At 45.7% G+C, this 19,878-nt stretch overlaps 1 protein-coding gene and 1 long non-coding RNA gene across 27 annotated transcripts in view; both read left to right on the forward strand.

The window, feature by feature from the left end:
- Nucleotides 1–10,351, forward strand: part of RERE (arginine-glutamic acid dipeptide repeats) — a 339,661-nt gene extending 329,310 nt beyond the window's left edge. For 20 of the 26 annotated variants that reach the window (XM_060276215.2, XM_060276213.2, XM_088671569.1 and 17 more), the window contains 4 exons: nucleotides 5,900–5,944; nucleotides 6,128–6,274; nucleotides 7,024–7,204; nucleotides 8,795–10,351. In XM_060276215.2, the coding sequence (XP_060132198.2) occupies nucleotides 5,900–5,944; nucleotides 6,128–6,274; nucleotides 7,024–7,204; nucleotides 8,795–8,828 (407 nt within the window). In that variant the 3' untranslated portion in view covers nucleotides 8,829–10,351. The remainder of the gene's footprint in view (nucleotides 1–5,899; nucleotides 5,945–6,127; nucleotides 6,275–7,023; nucleotides 7,205–8,794) is intronic. The other 6 variants (XM_035120551.3, XM_035120552.3, XM_088671573.1 and 3 more) reach the window with 1 other exon arrangement.
- Nucleotides 10,352–18,364: 8,013 nt separating this feature from the next.
- The window catches only part of LOC148685257 (uncharacterized), a 77,228-nt gene continuing 75,714 nt past the window's right edge, over nucleotides 18,365–19,878 (forward strand). The window contains exon 1 of the long non-coding RNA XR_015950445.1: nucleotides 18,365–18,552. This is a non-coding gene — a long non-coding RNA (uncharacterized LOC148685257). The remainder of the gene's footprint in view (nucleotides 18,553–19,878) is intronic.

Consider the following 19,878-nt stretch of genomic DNA (forward strand, 5'->3'; position numbering starts at 1 on the left):
GTGCTGACCACGAGCAATATTTGCTCTTTTTAGAAGGTGATCCTCCCTGTTTTGGACGCATGTTTAATATATTTCCCATGGTTTGCCTCCCCGAGAGAAAATTGTAGCCAATATAAGAGAAGGGGAGGCTCCAGAGCATGCACACGGACTTGTGTTTGTGCATGTGTGTGTGTGTGTGCGTGCGTGCGTGCGTGCGTGCACACACAAGCACAGGCAAGGAGCTGGTTTCACTGCTTGCCTTTCCATTGCTAGATACCCTGTTTCTCCTAAAATAAAACATAGCCATAAAATAAGCCATAGCAGGATTTTTAAGCATTCAAGGAATATAAGCCATACCCCGAAAATAAGCCATAGTGATATGCAGTTTAACCTTGTAGGTTAAACTGTACCATACTTAATTTATAAAAAAAAAAGACATTCCCTGAAAATAAGCCATAGTTTTTTTTTAGTTTTTTTTGAGGAAAAATTAAATATATGATGGTGTCTTATTTTCGGAGAAACATGGTAGATCCCTATGCTTCCTTAAAGGGCACTTTTAACCTGCTAGGGTTGCACGATGTTGGGTTTTCCACATTGCGGTGTATTGCCAGCCAAACGTTGCGGTTTAGCGATAAACCACAATGTTGTAAAAAAAGCTGCATTGGCCCCAGCCAGCGAGGTGCCGGGTGAAACTGCCACAGCTCTCACCATGGGAGCTGAGGCGCTTTCATGTCAACACCTCACAGGCTGTGACGGGCTGGCCCCAGCCTGCTGCTCAGCTGGAAGACCAAAAGTCTCCTGCCCCCAGCAGAGGCAGCCCTGAGTTCCCCATGAGAAACCAGCAGGGGACTCAGGGCTCCTTGACCAGGCTCAGCTGGGGGCAGGAGAGCGCCTGCCCCCAGCAGAGCCAGCCCCGGTGTCCCTGTCACTCGTGCTCGAGCAGCAAGGATCTTGGGGCTCCTTGGCCAGGCTGCCTCCACCTTCGCTGGCATGGGGGCAAACGAACTACCTTGCCCATTCGCCCACTCCCCGAAGACAGACCAGGCAGCAGTAGCCAAACACACAGAGCCTGTCAGGCTCCGTGCGTTGGACTGCCATAGCCTTCACCTGTGTGGGTGTGCTGCCCACTAGCAGCATCAAAGAGCCCCTACACCGCCTGGCTGCCTTACACCCGGAGGGTGGGCTCTGTCTTTCTGGGAGGAAAGGTGCAGCACCCCCTCCCAGACAAAGGCAGCCAAGCAGTAGCCAAGCAAGGCTGCAGCCCCAATCCCACTCCTACCCAAGTGCAAGCAGGAGCGGGGTCAGGGCTCTCTCAGCTGGGGAGAGCACCTAACGGAGGTCTCATCCCACCGCTGGCTCCGCAAAACTACTTTGCTGAGGAGAGGGCAGCAGTGCACTCCTCAGTCAAGCAGTTTAAAGAAGCGGAGAAAGGAAGAAGCTGTATCGGCAACTCGCTGATGCAGTTTATTTCTCCCTCTGTCTGGGCAGAGTGCGATGGCGGTTTCACCAGTGGTATGTCTCTCCCCCACCCCCACCCAATACCAGTCCTGGGTGATAAATTGATATGTTGCCCAATGCTACTCCCCAACACCAACACCTTCCATGCCCCCCCCCAATATTGAGGACTTGCTTTGAATCCTCAATGCCTTCCCCCGGGATCTCCAGGGAAGGAAAAACCCCTTATGAAACCCTGGCTAGCCACTGCCAATCATGGACAGTGCTGAGCTAGAGAGACCAGTGTCCTGACTCAGGGTACAGCAGCTTCCTGCATTTTAAGGGGAAGGCTGTAGCTTGGTGGCAGAACATTTGCTTTGCGTTCAGAAGTTCCCAGGCTCAGTCCCTCACTGGCATCTCCAGGTAGGCAATATCCCTGCCGAAAAGCCTGGAGATGTGCTGCCAGTCAGTGTAGACCAGTGGTCCTCAACCTTGGGCCTCCAGATGTTTTTGGCCTACAACTCCCATGATCCCTAGCTAGCAGGACCAGTGGTCAGGGATGATGGGAATTGTAGTCTCAAAACATCTGGAGGCCCAAGGTTGAGGACCACTAGTGTAGACCACTGATCTTCAGCTGGTGGGTCAGGACCCACTCACGGGCCATGGCCTGATCAAACATGAGCTCTGTTACCATGCAAATGTATGGTAAAGGGTTAAGAAATGGGTCCCCAAATGCATGTTTGGGTTAAAAGTAGGTCCTGGGATCTGAAAAGGTAGAAGATCCCTGGTGCAGACAATGCTGAGTTAGATGGACCAGTGGCTAGACTCTGGATAGAGTAGCTGTTTTGCATGCAGAAGGTCCCAGGTTCACTCCCCAGTGGCATCTCCAGGCAGGAAAGACCCCAGCCTAAAACCCTGGAGAGCCATTGGTGTAGACAACATGGAGCTTGCTGGTCTCAGTGGTACCCCACCCTTTTTTCTTTTTTCTTTTTTGCATTCTGAGGTGGGTGATTTGGAATTGTTTTCTCCCCTCGGGATGATAACAGTGGAGTTAAATGAGACACTGAGGGGGGGGGGGAGCGTGTGTGCATCCTCGCAGCCAAGGTCAGTAACAAAAGCCTCCCCACCCGCAGTACAGAATGTACTGATCTCCATAAATGTATCAGACTGCAGATGTACTTTTTGTGCAAGCAGACAGAACAAAGTGAATCTTGCATTTAAAAATAGATGGAGAGAGTCTGCCCCTGCTTACTGGGTTAAGGCAAGGCATTGTTACAAGAGAGCTTTCTCAGGAAGAAAGCTCTCTCTGTGTTTCAGGGAAACTCAATGATAAAGCTGGTTTCAAAAGAAAAGTGGAATCATAGAGTTGGAAGGGACCCTGGGGGTCCGCTAGTCCAACCCCCTGCAATGCAGGAATCTCAGCTCTGTCATGTATCAGAATCATACATGACAGATCCAAGGGCATGTGGGGATAGCTTAGTATACAAAAAGGCAGGCCTTGTGCCTTGCTCGGTGTTTTGCAAGCTGCATATGCCCCTTTATGCTGGAAGGGATATCCAGCCATAGCTGAGTGGCAGAGCAACTGCTGTTCATATGAAAAGTCCCAGGTTCAATCCCCCACTTCTTCAGGAAAGGCTGGGAAAGGCTCCCTATCTGAAACCCTGGAGAACTGCTGCCAATCAGTGTAGGTAGTACTAAGCTGGTTGGACAAATAGTCTGATGTGATCCGAAGCAGTGTCTTCTCTTCCTATGTCTGAAAGCAGGGGTAGCCCATGTGGTGCCCTCCAGATGTTGCGGGATTACAACCCCCATCACCTCTGATCATTTTCCATGCTAGCTGGGATGATGGGAGTTGGGAGTCCAGCAAACATCTGGAGGGCACCATGTTGGCCATCCCTGTCTTAATGGAGTGCCCAGAGCCCCTAGAATACATGCTTTGCAAGCAGAAGTTTCCAAGTTCAGTCCCCAGCATCATCTGGGAAAAGTGATGTAGGAACATAGGAAGCTGCCTTATACCAAGTCAGGCCATGTGTCCATCTAGCTCCATATTGTCTGCTCTAACCAGCAGCCATGGTTTTCGCTACCTGGACATGCCAAGGGTTGAACTTGGAACCTTCTGCATGCAGGGCAGATGCTCTGTCACTGAGCGCTCTGGTGCTTCCCCAATCAAATAAGCAGATGATGAGGATCTCCAGAAACGGCTGAGAAAAACTCCCTGCCTGAAGCCCTGGAGAGCCACTGCCAGTCAGTGTAGACAGTACTGAATTTAACGGGCTGACTCTGTATAAGACCCTCTTGCATTTCCTGAGTTGTGCTTGTGCTAATTGCACCAAGCATCTCCATACTGTTGTTGAGACCGGAGGGTGATTGTGTTCAGAACAGAGGCAGAGTCCAGAGTCCTTCCCAAGACAGGTTCATCAACCAGTGACCTACATGTTCAGTCCAGATTTTGGGGTGTTTTGTAGTGCTCACTGGAGAGCTGTTTTAACCAAACGCCTCCAGCTGTCTTGAGCAAGGAAGTCAAGGAGGCACAGACCCCACACTCTCCTGTGCGCAAAGTTTCTCCATACAGTTGAAGAGCTGCTCCAAGGCAGTGTAGACCCAACGAGTCTGACTCAATATGACACTTTTCTCCTATCTTTCTCTCCCCCTAATCTCAAATTCTGCAGGGATTAAAACTTCGTTCTTTAGAAATATATTCAGGTTGTGTCCCTGAAGCTGTCTTCACTGATAGCCCCTCCCCGAGGGGTCCCACTCTCTGCTAACTCACAGGCCAAGGTGCGATACAAACCTTAGGCTGTAATTCACGTTCCGAGTGTTCCTGTGTTTCTCTTGCCTGGTGGATTAGTATTGTAAGCCTTGCGTGTAGCACATCACACATGCCATTTGCAGCGGATCTTCTGGGTTTCGTTAATTGGATTGATTCATGCTGGGTTGGAACATGACCTCTCTCGACATGATAGAGGGGCCCTGGAGACAGTGACCTAGGACAGGAATCCCTTAGAATTAGGTGACTGGGATCAGGAATCTTAACAAAACCCAAGGCTCACCAGGAAGGTCTTGTATGAGAATATGTATATACTGTATGCAACTGCAGGACGAGAGGAAATCTGCTGAGACAGGCTGCTCTGACATGCAGCCACTCAGGTTGCAGACACCCTAATTAAAGCAGCCAAGGGGCTCATATGCTCCTTGGATGAGAACCAGGGTCAAAATGACCTGACTAGATTCTCTTCTCCATTTTCTGGGAACCTCGACGAAGCACATGTCCAATTATCCCCCTTCTCTCTCCCCTCCCCCACATGAAGATCTTCCATCTTGCAAGCAGGGCAGAAGATTTGCTGTTGTCCACAGTTTTATTTTAAAGTTTCTCCTTCTTATAAGTAAAGTTCTGTAGGGGCTTCAGAGATTTCACAGGAGCTGAGTTTGATCTCTGCCTCACCTGGGGCCTAGCCCAAGAACCCGTTTTCAGATGTTCTGCCCAGCCTCTGAGCATGTGAAGTAGTAATGACTAGGAAGATAATTTCCCTGAGCTAGCAAACAGTGGGATTTTTCTCACCATTGAGCAATCATTAGACAAACAATATCTCGCTCCCCACCATGATTCTGTCTGTCTGTCTGTGTCTCTCTCTGAGACAGAAAGCAGGCTTGGGACTCTGCAGCTCTGAAATCATGCGTCAGATTTCACCAGGCTCTGCCCTTGCACTTTCAAGCTTTTCCCAGCAGCCACAAGAGCTAGGAGCTGGTTGTTTAAAAATAGAGAGACCCAGGATTCTCCAGATGTGAAGCTCCGTGCTAGGTAATACATGAACAGCTTGTGCTGCATCTGTCAGCAAATGTGCAAATAGCCCCCTGTGGTTGTTTGTTTTCTCTTTCCTCAAATAGCAACCCTATGATGGTGTCCCTTTCTGTTCTGGGACCTTGAACTTGTTTTTTTCTGGGGTGAGATGAAACTCCTAGGGGGAGGGGGGAGGTTAGCAGACAGATGTGCAGATCAACTACCCTCGGCAGGAAAGGCAACACTTCTAAGAGGCTTATATTGCACGTGTTCCCCTTGCATTGTTGACAGTGTCAGTATTATCTGAATGTCTTCTGGCGGCAATGAGGTCTAGAGCCTTCTCAGCAGAGGCATCTACTTTGAGGAGCCCATCCAGCTGCTTCACTGCCCTCTTTCTAGGAAAAACTCCCCTTCTTAGGAGAGCTTTGTCTCTCGTAGGAGGGGAAAGGAGCTCTGCCATTCTGTGGCATTATTGGGGCTTATTTTTAAAATGTTTTGATGATTAATTTTATGATACGCTTTGTGTCTTGTGTGCCTCAGATGCTACTTCCAGGGCATTTATGGGACGTGTCTAAAAAAGCAATAGTAAATGAATGGTGAATTGATTTTCTGTTGTTCTTGTACGCAGTTCCCTTTTTCCTTCTTAATAAGAAAGTTCATTCCTGTTCCCCCCTCCCCTTTTCTCCCCTTTTGTTTTAACTCTCAAAGACTGTTTGGCCACCCGATGTCACTGCGAACACTCCAGACAGAGAAGTAGGCTCCACAGTTGGAGGGGGGACTAGGCTTCTGATAATTACCGATTTTGCTCAGCTATTTGCGCAAGTATTAATGTTGCTTTTGACCCCTGAACAAAATGAGGGTTTCTGAGCCTGGTGGTAAGTTTTCGTTGCTTTTCCCCCCTTCTCTCCTACCGCCCCCAACCTTTCCCTTTTGCAGGCTCGGCAGGACCTGTCCATCCCCTCGTGGACCCCTTGGCAGCCGGGCCCCATTTGGCGCGCTTCCCTTATCCTCCCGGCACTATCCCAAACCCGTTGCTAGGGCAACCGCCCCACGAACACGAAATGCTCCGGCACCCGGTCTTTGGTAAGTATGCAATAGCAGCCCTTGGGAAGCCAGTGTTGCCCAACCTATGCCCTCCAGAGGTTGTTGGACTACAACCCCCATCACCCCTGGCCATTGGCCATGCCGCTTGGGGCTGGTGGGGCTTGGAGTCTGACGGCAATATCTGGAGGGCGGCAAGTTGGGGAAGATTGATGCAGATGAAAAATACAAGACCTAATGGCTATCCTGTTTTGAATGGCAGCCAGTCAGTTTCCCCCGGGTGCTCCCAACCAGAGCATTTGCCCCACCACCACTGGTGTCCAGAGGTATCCTGCTTCTGTACACAATGTGGATATTATTGTGGATATTATTGCTAATATGTGGATATTATTGCTAATTGTCTTTAATAGACAAATGCACCTGGTTTAGGTTTTTATTGGGTACTGGCCATCACCAGTGATTTAATGCATTTATCCTGGTATCCGAGCTGTCTCTGGACTTACTTTTGAAATTAAGGCTTTTAACTGGGGGAGTCTCATTCAAAGACCCTTTGTACCAGGGATCAGGCCCTTTCCTATGTGGATGGCATTCCACAGTTGGGTCACATCCAAGTAATTCCTACTCAGGGTGGACCCACACAAGTCATCTCCAGTGATTTCAGCATAGAGTAGGACTAGCACTGGGTGCAACCCTCTGCTCAGTCGCTGTTATCCCAGCTTGCAGTTACCAGGCATGCCTTTGCCAATCCAAACTTGTGTGCGACAACCTTTTCTCTTTTTCTCTCTCCCCAGGTACCCACTACCCACGTGACCTCCCTGGCGGCATCCCTCCTCCCATGTCAGCAGCCCACCAGTTACAGGCCATGCATGCTCAGTCAGCAGAGCTTCAGAGACTAGCCATGGAGCAGCAGTGGCTGCATGGGCACCCCCACATGCACGGGGGCCACCTCCCCAGCCAAGAAGACTATTACAGGTGAGGGTGGGCGCATGCTGTCAGCGGAGGAAGAAGTTCTCTGGGGCAAGCTCCCCTCTTGCCTCTTGGCCAATTCCTTTGTTTGTTTGTTATTAATATTATTTTTTGAATTTGTATACTGCCCAAGTGGGCAACCACCTTGCCCTGAGGGAGGAGGGGAGAAGAAAGGAGTGGTCTGGTGAGCTGCCACCACCCACCTCGCAGTGGTAGTCCCCTTCTATCACATTTTCTTCTTAATTGAGGCTTAGTTTTGCAACTGTCTTTGGTGAACCGCTTTGCGAGGTACACCTGAAAAGCAGCATACCATAAATTAGGCACAGGGGATGTTGCTGGACTACAACTCCCATCATCCCTGACTAATGGCGATGCTGGCTGGGGCTGAAGGGAGCTGGAGTCGAGCAACATCTAGAGGGCCGCTTGTCATGAGTGAGTGAGTGAATGAATGAATCAACCAACCAACCAACCAACGAATGAATGAATGAATGATGGCTGAATGAATGAACCAGGAGAGGCATGTTCTGGCAGCAGCATATGCTGGGGACCCAGAATGGCCACATTTGCACAACTGCTCTCTTGCTTTCGGCCCCTATCACTTTACAGGTTAGTTACACCAGAGGTGTCAAACTTGAAGTGTGTCACATGCCCTCAGAGTTGGGTTTGTTTTTCTGAGGGAGGAGAGAGTCTTCCTGCTCTTATACCCACTATTGTTATAAAATACCACGACCAACTCCAGGTTTTGGAGGGTCCTCAAACAAGATACCCATTGGAGGACCCCCTCCCTGGGTGGGCCCATCTCCTCCTCTCCCTGCTGCGCTGTACTCTGTTTGTACAGCTGCCTAGAGAGGGAAAGTACATGGCAAGCAGAGGGAGGTGCTTCATCTCCTCACTCTGGTCACTGCTTGGATGCTCGCAGAAGGTATCTGAACAGACAGCAGCCACAGACCAGGAGTCTCCGAGGGTTGCCTGGGTGGGGGCTCTACTAAGGGTGGGGGCCTCAACAGGTGCTCAGTGGTGTCAGCTCCAGGAGGAGAAACCACAGAAAGAGGTTGTCAGGGCCATTACTGGTCAGGTTTGGAAGGTCAACGCAGCAACCTTCTTCCTAAGGTTGGTTTCTTCAGCGTTTTGAAGGTATTGCTTGGGGAACTGTTCCATTGCAGAAGGCCAGGCTCCTGGGTTTTTTATTCCACAATCCAGAGGCTCCCTTCCTGTCTGCTGGCCACACAGCCTCATGTCACATGCTGCTATTTCCGAGTGCAAAGACACATAACTCACAGGGCTGGATGTTCACTTCAAACATGAAGTCCTAGTTGAAAATCCCAGAGTCCCTGGGAAAACATGTGGATGGACACATAACTCCTCCCTGCTCAGTCTTTGGTAGGAAGAGGGATTTCCCCAAGGCCTGTCCCACCCCCTTTTCTTCTTATGGGGCAGGATGTGTGTGAGAGAGAGACTACCACATTTGTCTGTTCTTGGCAGAGAGCTCTTCTGCATTGTGTGAGAGGGGAGAGACTGCAGAGGCTGGAGGGAAAAGTTCCCAACCCAAAAAAGCAACTGAATTATTTTTCTTTTCTTTTTCTTCTTCTCTTATAGCCGGCTGAAGAAAGAAAGTGACAAGCAGTTGTAATAAATTATTTATTTGTAATTCTGGCTGCAGAAGATCCCAGTCCTTGGGAAGAAATGGAATGTGTTTATCCACACACACACACACACACACACACACACACACACACAGCGAAAAACAAGAGATTTTTATCGTTTAAATATACCCTTCTCTATTTAAAATGAAAAAGGAGAAAAAACAAATAAGGAAGCCCAACCTATAGAGACTTTTAAAATCAGCACATATATTACAGAATTCATTTGTAGAGAAGATTTTTCCAAGATCAGTTTCAGGAGTCTCCTTGCATGATAAAACCTGTTAAGAAGCCTGTTGAGAGAGAAACAACCCCCTCAGAACTGGATGGAAGTATTCAGAGGAAATTCCTTGGGCATTCTTGGGGGGGTTGTTTGAGGGGGTGGGTTGGGTTCGTTTTTTCATTTTTTTTCATTTTGAGTAGGTGCTAGAATCAGGTTCACAACTTAATGCAAGCCACTGTGCATACAAAGAAATACACTCAATTTATATATAAATATATAAATATATATATACACTTTAAAAACAAAACAAAAAAAACAAGAATGGCAAGTAGGTGGCATAACACCCTCTGAAAATCCAAGTGCTATGACAAGAATTTTAAAAGAAAAAAAATCTACTTTTATTTTAATACATTGTAGGAAAACTTCATAATTTTAAAGAGAGCTTTGCAGCATGGCTTTTTAAGTCTGTAAATAATTTTTTTGGGTCAGGGTTTTAAAAAAAATTATAATAATCTCCACAAACTCCTGGTTTCTTTCTTTCTTTCTTTCTTTCTTTCTTTCTTTCTTTCTTTCTTTCTTTCTTTCTTTCTCTCTCTCTCTCTCTCTCTCTCTCTCTCTCCTTCCATCTCCTCTCTCTTCCTCTTGTTCTTTCTCTTCAGTAACATCACAAAACCGTTACTTCTTACCTGATGTTGACAAGAATACAGAGTTGATTTTTTAATATAAGAGGAATATATATAATTATCCCTTTAATTAAAGGGAAGATGAAATGGGGGGAGGGGTCAGTAATTTCAAAATGGTCGAGAGCTCGACTTGACGGTTTGGTAGCAACATGAGCATTAAAGGGAGTTGCAGGGATAATATGTTTTTTCCCTAAAAAAACAAGAACACGCAACTCTCTGTGTGTGTGTGTGTGCGTGTGTGCTGTTCTTTTTAATTTAATTCATTTGTTCCATGAACATCCTAAATCACTTTTCATTCTCGTAGGTCTGTTTTTGACATAACTCAGTTCCTCAGCTGGTAAACAAGACCGCATATTCCTGCATTGGTTCTGTCGAAAAGCCGTCGCGTTTTCCACCAGCGCAAGAGGTTTTTTTTTTTTGAAGCAGAAGCTGGAAAGGTAGCAGTTTTCAAGAAATGGGCTCTTGAAATGTCAGGCTACCCCGGGTCTCCCCTTTCCTCCACAAACATAGCATTAAACTGAAACTCTGTCCTATAAATGTAGACACACACACACACACACACACACACACACACACAGAGAGAGAGAGAGAGAGAGAGAGAGAGAGAGAGAGAGAGAGAGAGAGAGAGAGTCTATCAATTAAGACAACAATAATGTGGCGATGTTTCTTTGGCTACAAGCCCCACAAGGAGTTCAGTTCAAGGAGGAACTTCTCCTTCCTTTTCCATCTCAGGCAACCTCCCCTGCCAGCATTGGAGCCCCACACCAGTCATGAGAGCTGCTGATAATGGAGCACACTGTCCTTTAGATAGCATGGAAGTTTACATGCAAACCATTTCCCTTAAAGTAATAAAAAATATGTTATAAAACTTAATTGAATAGTGCTGAGTCAAAACTTTCCATCCCTGACAGTTACACATTTTGAAAGAAAAGGGATAGGCAAAGGGGCTGCTTCAGAGCTGTGCGTTTTCGAAATTGCCCCCATGAACACAAAGCTTAAATTTCACTCTTAAAAGCTGGGAGCCGCTTTGCGCTCCTGGGCTTTGTTTTTAATCGGTCCAATATTAGCAGGTTTGTGTTGTTTTTGTGTGTGTGTGCTTTGCTGATGCTAGGCACAGCAGGGGATTTGCACCTGGTCTTACCTCAAGGGCACAATTGACCAGGGCGGTCTCACTCTCCCCCCCCCCCTGTCCATGGCAGCAGAGTAAATTTCTTCCCAAAAAAAATCCTCATTGAATGCTCTTTTGGGATATGGTGGATAAGGCAGCCTTTTTCTTGCCTGCTGTTTGCAGTACCTTAGGAGTGATCCTTGTTTTGTCAAAAATGTTCACACTCTCCAATGCACAAGGCAGGGAAACTCAGAAAGCTTAGAGCGGGGTTGACCATCTTCTGTCAGAAGCTGTCAGTGTCACAAGCACATGACAACTGTATGAATCCTGTTTTTTATTCCCTTCCATTTGCTAGTTTAGTTACACTTTTTTTAAAAAAAAATGAGTTTGATTGGTGCAGGAATCTGCAGGGCTGTGTGATAACACATTTTCCTGTTAGTTGCATTCATAATAACATTTTCTGGTTCTTGTTCCTTTTGGAAGGCTGCTTCATTTGCTGTGAAGACTGTTATTTGTGGTGGTTCCCTGTAGGAGTCCATTGGGTCTGATCAGATAACCCTGTAGCTAATCATTCAGCAGTCTCTTAAACAGCACATATGGCAGGTGGAATTTTAATCCAGCCTAACAGAAATTTGGGTTCCTCCTACCTTGGTCCAAAGATCGGAGCTTTCCCCCTGCTCCCTGACTCCTGCTCCTTCATCCCAAACCATCCTTTCCCATTCGTTTCCTTACTGGTAGTCCATGCCTCTTTTCTCTGTGCAGTGGCAGCAAATAGCTGGTGGTTATTAAGCCATCCACCTGCTTTACAGCCCCTCCAGGTGGTTCTGAGGTTAGCCCTTTCCTAACTGCAGACCATATTTTGGTCACACAAGCCACACGGGGTGTCCTCAGAATTGTCATGGTCACTTCTTCTCAGGTCAGTTTCTGAACCGCCAAGAGCTGAAACACTGAACTGAGCATCAGGAAACTCTAAATTCATGGTGCTAAATGTCCAGCAAGATGCAGGATAACAAGACAGAGTCATTGCTTAAAAGGCTAGCTGGCATCTCATGTTTTAACACTGTCATCTGGAATGGAATAAACTTCGCATAATGATCTGTCTTAACAGGCAGGACTTCCCCAGCTGCTTATTATCAATACTCCCCTGTCTTGCCTTGTCTTTTTGAAGACACCTCCTTGCAGCAAGCATAGTCTAGTTTTTAACTTTCAACGAGACCCACTGAAAACAGAACCAGCCGTATTGGTGAGGGTGGCAATAATCCTCTCTCCATGGTCCCCTGGCAGAATTGGAATTTCAGTACCTTCAGGAGACACTTAGCTTGGATGTTGCAGACCATCCTCCTCTGACTTGGTGCTCTCCTGGTGTTTTGGACTACAACTCCCATCAGCCACACCCAGCTGATGGGAGTTATAGTCCAAAACATCTGCAACTCGCCAGTCTAGGAAAAAGGGACAAAAGGTACCAGTTAATTACGCCTTTCCCTCCGCAGTTTACATGCAGTTCATTGTGCTTCCTCATAAGCTCTTGACCTTTTGGGTTTCTTTTTTATGCTTGCGTTAACAGTATGAATCATTCCACAGTGGTGGGGGAGCCCAGAGGTTCTTTGTCCTCAGATCTAAATGATTAGCTACAGTGTTATTTGCTCCACCTCTCCCAAGACCACCATGCTCTGTTAGAATATCCCAACTTTTTACAGTTACCTTTTCAAAGAAAAAAAACTTTTTTAAAGCAAGATTTTATTTTTTTGCTTTGAACTTCAAAAATCCATTTTACTTTACTTTATTTTGCTTTTTGTGTGCGCGTGCGTGTGTGATTTTACTTTATTTTTTCAAAATCAAACCGTCTCTTGTTCTGTGTCGTCCTGGTTTGAGCTAGTTTCACTGCACCGTTTAAAAGCAGAATATACATTCTGACAGCTACATTTATATATATATATCTTGAGGCTTAGTGTATATATTAGTAGGTTTACCATGGGATAACACAGTGTAAAACAGAGTAGAAAACCCAGAAATCGTGACTTCTGTGTTCTCTCCATTTGAGTATTTTGTAATTTTTTTGAAATATTTGTGGACATAAATAAAAACCAAGCTACACTACGGCAGTTTTGATTTTGTTTGAAAAGTGTGGCATGTCTGTTTTAATGGGGCATGAGGTTGGGGTGGGGTCACTAACCATGAACCTCGTCGGAAGCAACACCCAGAGCGGCTTGGCTTCATCCTAAGGATCTTCTCATCTGTTTCCTCTTAGCTGCACAAAGACCATCCTATAACAAAGTAACAAAACGTGGTGGGTCCTATTTCAGGCAGCACATTCCCTTTGGACATTTGCCCATGTCAGGTGTACTATTGCCACATGCCATGGTTGGGACAGGCTTTTCAGTTACGTATTTTCTTAAGTAACACATTTGCGTCCTCTCCTGCCTTTAAGGTGTCAATATGGTTGGGTGTGCATGGAGTTAATCCTGTGTTTTCCTTCACAGCCACCCTGCAAGGTAGGTTAGTCTGAGAGTTAATGGCTGTCCCAGGCTCTTTTTTGGGTTTTGGATTACGCCTGTGAATCTTGTAGCAAGTGTCATGATAGAATAGGCATTCCCTCTGCTGTGCATGTGATTGTATGAGACAGAGAAAGGGAGAGAGAAAGAGGGAAGACTTCTGTTTAGACAGTGCTTGCCGCCTGCCATTTTATAAGCCTCTACTCAGTTTAATGCACTTTTTAGTAAATTAAATATTTAACAAATTAATCAGTTAAGCTAGGCTTGCCCTGCGTCAGGATTGGGGGGGTCCCCAAAAAAGCTCAAAATTTTTGGTGGTTTCCTTGAAAAAGCTCATTGCGAGTGTCAGGAATTTTACTTTTTGAAATATGGCAACCCTAGTTAAGCACCAGAGCCCTAAAAACCTTCATGCCATTGTTTTTGCTCTTCATTGGTTTCTTTTAAATTAGATTTTTGCTGCTGATCCAGGAAATGTAAATATTTATTTATTTATAATCCTGCTCTTTGGCCAAGAGAGAGAGAGAGAGATATCTCAGAGGAGCTTACAAATCATTATGAAAAAGACACTCCCTGCAGGAGGGCAGGGTATATACTGTAATATTACAATAAGGAGATAATAAAGAGATGGTTTTGCCACCTTAATTAACCTGGAGGTGATTCAGGTTTTCAACCCCAGGTACCCAAGTGTCGCACAATGGACTCGCCAGGACCCTGTGTGGTCTTGTGTCTGATCCTGTCTCCTGTTCTCTTCCCTCTTCTGGGTAATTTGCTCTGCCACACCCCACACCCCCAATCCTTGACCTCCCTTTGCTCTGCTGAACATGATACCAATTGACTAGAATTCATCCATTGCAGAAAACACCTTCATCTAAATGTAAATGCCATTTCCCTGCCTCGGGCTGCTGCTTCATTCTTTTCTCTCCACTTCTGGGAAACGGATACAAGATAATGCCACTGTCACCACCCCAATCAATTTTTGTCCATGTCAAGCAAAAGCTTTAGTCCTAATAAGTCTTCGAAATGTATTGTTTTGGGATGACAGAAGATGCATTCATTTGGGGCTGAGAGAAGAAGGGCACATTCTGAGAAATAGTCTCATTCAAGGAAAAACCCCAAAGGATTGGAGCCGTGTGCATGAAGGAAGTGGCTTGGGGAAGGAGTCAAAACTCTTCAAATCCACTCAAATTTTCCTTTTCTCACTAAAATGCAGTAGCTGGTACGCATTGGGACTGCTTGGTCAGAAACAGGGAGACCAGCAGAGTCTGTGGCAGCCAGAGCCACCCTCCATTGGTTGTAAGTAAGAAGGTAGACAGGGGGTTGGTGGGGCTGTGGCCCATTTTCTCATAGAGCTGCTCTCTGCACCTTAAATGTGAATTAAGCATCACTGTGTATTGGATTAGCTAGCTAGCTGGACAGATGTTAGACTGCAGCTCTGATCAGGCCAGGCAGCATAGCCAGTGCTTAAAAGCAACCCAGCCATTTTATGGAATAATAACCATGTAATAGTACTCTAGCTCCTGCCAACCTAGCAGTTCGAAAGCACGTCAAAATGCAAGTAGATAAATAGGAACCGCTACAGCGGGAAGGTAAACGGCGTTTCCATGTGCTGCTCTGGTTCGCCAGAAGCAGCTTTGTCATGCTGGCCACATGACCTGGAAGCTGTCTTCGGACAAACGCCGGCTCCCTCGGCCAATAATGCGAGATGAGCGCGCAACCCCAGAGTCGGTCACGACTGGACCTAATGGTCAGGGGTCCCTTTACCTTTAATAGTACTCTAGAACTGGTTTTACTGTTAGTTTGAGTTGGCAATCCTTTGAATTTTGCATTTTACTTTATTGCTCCAGTAGCATTTTGTTGCAAAGCTCTCAATAAATTTCCAAATTACCAATAAATATTGATGAGAGAGTTGTAGTATACCTGGCCTCAGTCCAGTATACCTGAAGGAGCGCCTCCACCCCCATTGTTCAGCCCAGACAATGAGGTCCAGCTCCTTCCCTCGCTGTGAGAAGCCAAGTTACAGAGAACCAGGCAGAGAGGGCCTTCTCGGTAGTGGCACCCACCCTGTGGAACGCCCTCTCACCAGATGTCAAAGAGAAAAACAACTACCAGACTTTTAGAAGACATCTGAAGGCAGCCCTGTTTAGGGAAGCTTTTAGTGTTTAATAGATTATTGTATTTTGATATTCTGTTGGAAGCCGCCCAGAGTGGCTGGGAAAACGCAGCCAGATGGGCGGGGTATAAATAATAAATTATTATTATAGTCCAACCATATCTGGAGAGCCACAGGTTTTCTGTGTTTGTTTTAAATACAGCAAGGTGGAGCATTTTTTCAACTAGTTATGTCCTGGAGGCAGACCTGGAGAAGAGGACCTGATACCCTCAGTCGGCTGGTGAGATGCCTTTGCCACAGCAGGACCATTTGTTGCGGAGTCTTCCTTGGATTACACCACCACGTGGCCATTTTAATTTTCCCATAGTGTCCTGGATGAACGCCTATGCCATGAAGATTGTGGGAAATTTTCTATGGTGGCTTGTAGTCGCCCACCATGACCAGATTAAGGAGAGACAAAAGGAGAGATGTCTTCACAATGCACAAAGCTAAAACTAGGGAATCTACTGCCATGAGTAATATGGCCAGTTAGGGTGGCTTTAAAAGAGGATTAGACAAATTCATAGAGGATGAGGTATCTTTCGGTGGCTAGTAGCCAGGATGGCTATGTTCTGCCTCCACTGTCAGAGGAAGTGTGCTTCTGAATATCAGTTGCTGGGAATCACAAGTGAGGAGAGTAGCTGTTCTGTTTGGGTGTGTCCCACAGGCATCTGGTCGGCCATAGTGAGAACAGGATGCTGGACTAGATGGACCTTTGACGTGACCAGGCTCTCATTATGTTCTTAAGCGATGGGTGCTTGAATGAATGGTCATGATTAGCATTTTTTAAAGAAAATGTTCCAAATAACAGTTGCATATCCCTGCCCAGCCAGACGCCCGTAAAGTTCTTGAATTTGGCCAGCAGGTGGCAGCATTCACTAAAGTAACTTCCTACTGAGATACAGGCAGGCAACCCACTCCAGTATTTTGCCATGAAAACTCCATGGACATAAAAAAGGAGAAGCTTTGAGAAGGAAGTGAGAGTTTCCAAGGCATGCTCTGGTTCATGGGGTCACGGAGAGCCTAAGACGACTTAACAACAACAACAACAACACAGACTGGTATCGGCAGAGAGATATTTATAAAGTGTTGCTTTAAAACAAAGCTGTGTTTAAAAATGCAACCTAGAGCCTTTTACTACACATGGGCTACTGAGGCATTCCGCAGTGTTGGAGGGTGTGCACTGCTTTAAGTTTAGAAGCAACTGGTATTCAGAAGCATTGCTGCCTCCCCGTAACCCCTCCTCCCCAAAACCAAACCCAAGCTGTTCCGGAGCAATTTATTGCTGTACGTTGCTTTTGTAACATAAAGGGATTAATAAGTTTAAGTTTAATAAATGAGAATAATAATAATGTATTTATTTATTTATTTATTTATTTATTTATTTATTTATTTATTTATTTATTTATAGCCCATCCTTCTGACTGGGTTTCCTTAGCCACTCTGGGCGGCTTCCAACAAAATATTAAAAATGCAATTAAAAATGCATGCCCATTCACTTAAAGCAATATTATACCACTTTAAACGATGGTGGCTTCTGCTAAATAACCTTAGGAACTGTAGTCGAAACAAAATAAATTTATTCCAGTAGCACCTTAGACACCAACTAAGTTTGTCATTGCACACGAAAGCTCATACCGATGACAAACTTAGTTGGTCTCTAAGGTGCTACTGGAAAGATTTTTATTTATTTATTTATTTATTTGACTATGGCAGACCAACACAGCTACCAACCTGTAACTAGAACTTAGAACTGTAGTTAAGGGTGTTGTGCGGTATTTGGAGATCCCTCACAGAGCTCCAGTTCCTAGCACTTAACAAACCAGTTTCCAGGATTATTTTTTGGGGAAGCCTGTTTAAAGAGGTATAATACTGCATTAAATTTATAGTGCAGGTGAGGCCTCCAAAGTTCCTCCCAAGATTCCTCTTTACTGTACAGTGGTACCTCTACTTACAAATAACTCTACTTACGAATTTTTCTACTTACAAATGGCGCTCCGTCCGCCATCTTGGATGCGGTTTAGATAGGATTTTTTCCACTTACGAATTTTTAGATAGGGTTGCTTCGACTTACGAATTTTTTCTCCCAATGCATTCCTATGGGATTTGACTTTTAAAAAAATTTCGACTTACAAATGTGTGTTCGGAACGCATTAAATTCATAAGTAGAGGTACCACTGTATATCCATACTGCCTCTTTTGCACCCACACACAACTTGCAATAAAATCAACTGGAATCTCGCATGCCTGTGCATCCCTTTAGGCTTGTTCACACACTATGCAAAGCACGGGTGCAAAAGTGTGCATGTGCGAAAGAGGGCACACACTTGTTGCACATGGACCGTACCCTCCTTGAACAACACGTGAATAACTGCGCTGGTGTGCAGGTCAGTGGAATGTGATGCTCTCGTGTTCTCTCGTGCCCGTGTTTGAGCTGCCTCTGTTTGGGGACTTGTGAGGGAAGAGTTGTCTTATGTCCATAATTTGGCCTTCAAAAACAGTTTCTGGCCGGAAATTACTGTAATGTCTGGGAACAACATTGGACAAAACTAAGAAAAAAGCTTGACAACTTTGGCCTAAAACTTGAATTTATTTTTCCCTTCAGAAAAGCCCAACAGCTTTTGCGTCCGGATTTTTACTTTTCGAAATATGGCAACCCTACCGCAGGGCCGAGCCTGACAGGAGCAAATGTGCATTTTTATCACTTTTACCACCCCCACCCCCTCAGACGCTCATTTTAGACACATCCCCCCCCCTTAAGCACGCATTTTAAACCTCTTTCGCCTCACTTGTTCGAAACATTAACCAAAAAAAATCCCCCTCGAGTTCTTTGAGGGGGGGTCAAAACCACTCAAAGAAGGTCTCCGGCATAGAGACCGGGCAGGCCTCAGCCTTAGCCTTCGGCCAATCCCGTGGCGGCATTTTGCAGCAGGGCCTGCCTACCCAGCCCCTCTGCCAATCAAGCGGCTGCATTTCCCTCGCTCTCGGTCTCTGTCCAAGAGATGGAGAGCGAGGAAGGAGAATGGCTGCGAGGCGTGAAAGCTCGTTTCATACACTTAGTAAGTTTCTCTTTCCTTACTGACCTTGCTGGAAGAGCCAACTGTTTGTACATGCGAGAGAGTTATGGGGTTGGAGTGGACTGGAGTCAAGTGTCAGGGCAGTGGGAAAACATCTGAAGTGTGTCTCTATTTTGAGGGGGGAAATGCTGTATTTTAATAACGAGCCAAACAACAACCCCTTTTGCAAACTTCCTCCAGGTATAGGTTCTGGGTTACCTCTCCTCACAGAGAAGCACCTACAATTTTCATTCAAAATAATAATGATAATAATTTGCCAAGTCCTTCAGTTGTAATTATTCTCCTGGGGTGATTTTTATTTCATTTTCTAAAATAAAAGGTTTCGTTTCTCAAAATAAGGCTTTCAGTTCTGTCCATGTTTATTTGGGAGTTATGGGTGCCAGGAGGGGGGAGTTGCCTTTTCTTTCCCCTGCCTCCAGAGTCCCAGCTTTCTGGGGGGTTTTCTTTTTCTTTTTTGAAAAAAAGTTTCTAGCATTTGTAGGATCTGACACACACCATACATCTAAAGCGCATCCTCCCCACCCCCACCCCAAATGAAAATAATCATGGGGATTGTCATTTGTTAAGGGTGCTGGGAATTGTAGCTCGGTGAAGGAAGACTACAGTTCCCAGGATTTTGGGGTGGAAGCTTGTGTGCTTTAATGTATGAAACTAGCCTCCCATCTTTCATTGTTTTAATTTAGACAATGAATGAAGTTGTAGGAGCGACTGATGTTCAGGGGAGCCAATATAGCTAATCAGAGAAAGAGGAGGCTGGTTTGAAACACCTGTTACCTATTCTAGACTTCAGATTGGGTTTTAGGCCTTTTGTGCTGGTCTTACCTGGTGGAGAAGGGATTTGCTGTTGGCTGGTTGAAGACCAAAGTGTTTGGTGCATGTGTGTGTGATATTTCATTCAGCTTGGAACAACAATTTGATGCAACTGATAGGTGGACTGTACATAAAAACTTCTGCCATAATACATTTTTTGTCTATAATAATAATAATAATTAATAAATAATAATAATAATAATAATAATAATAATAATAATAATAATAAATTTATTATTTATACCCCGCCCATCTGGCTGGGTTTCCCCAGCCACTCTGGGCAGCTTCCAACAGAAAAATGAAATAAAATAATAAATTAAACATTAAAAGCCTCCCTAAACAGGGCTGCCTTCAGATGTCTTCTAAAAATCTGGTAGCTGTTTTTCTCTTTGACATCTGATGGGAGGGCGTTCCACAGGGTGGGCGCCACCACTGAGAAGGCCCTCTGCCTGGTTCCCTGCAACTTGGCTTCTCGCAACGAGGGAACCGCCAGAAGGC

Source organism: Zootoca vivipara, chromosome 6 (genome assembly GCF_965207765.1).
Source record: "Zootoca vivipara chromosome 6, rZooViv2.hap1.1, whole genome shotgun sequence".
Lineage (NCBI taxonomy): Eukaryota > Metazoa > Chordata > Lepidosauria > Squamata > Lacertidae > Zootoca > Zootoca vivipara.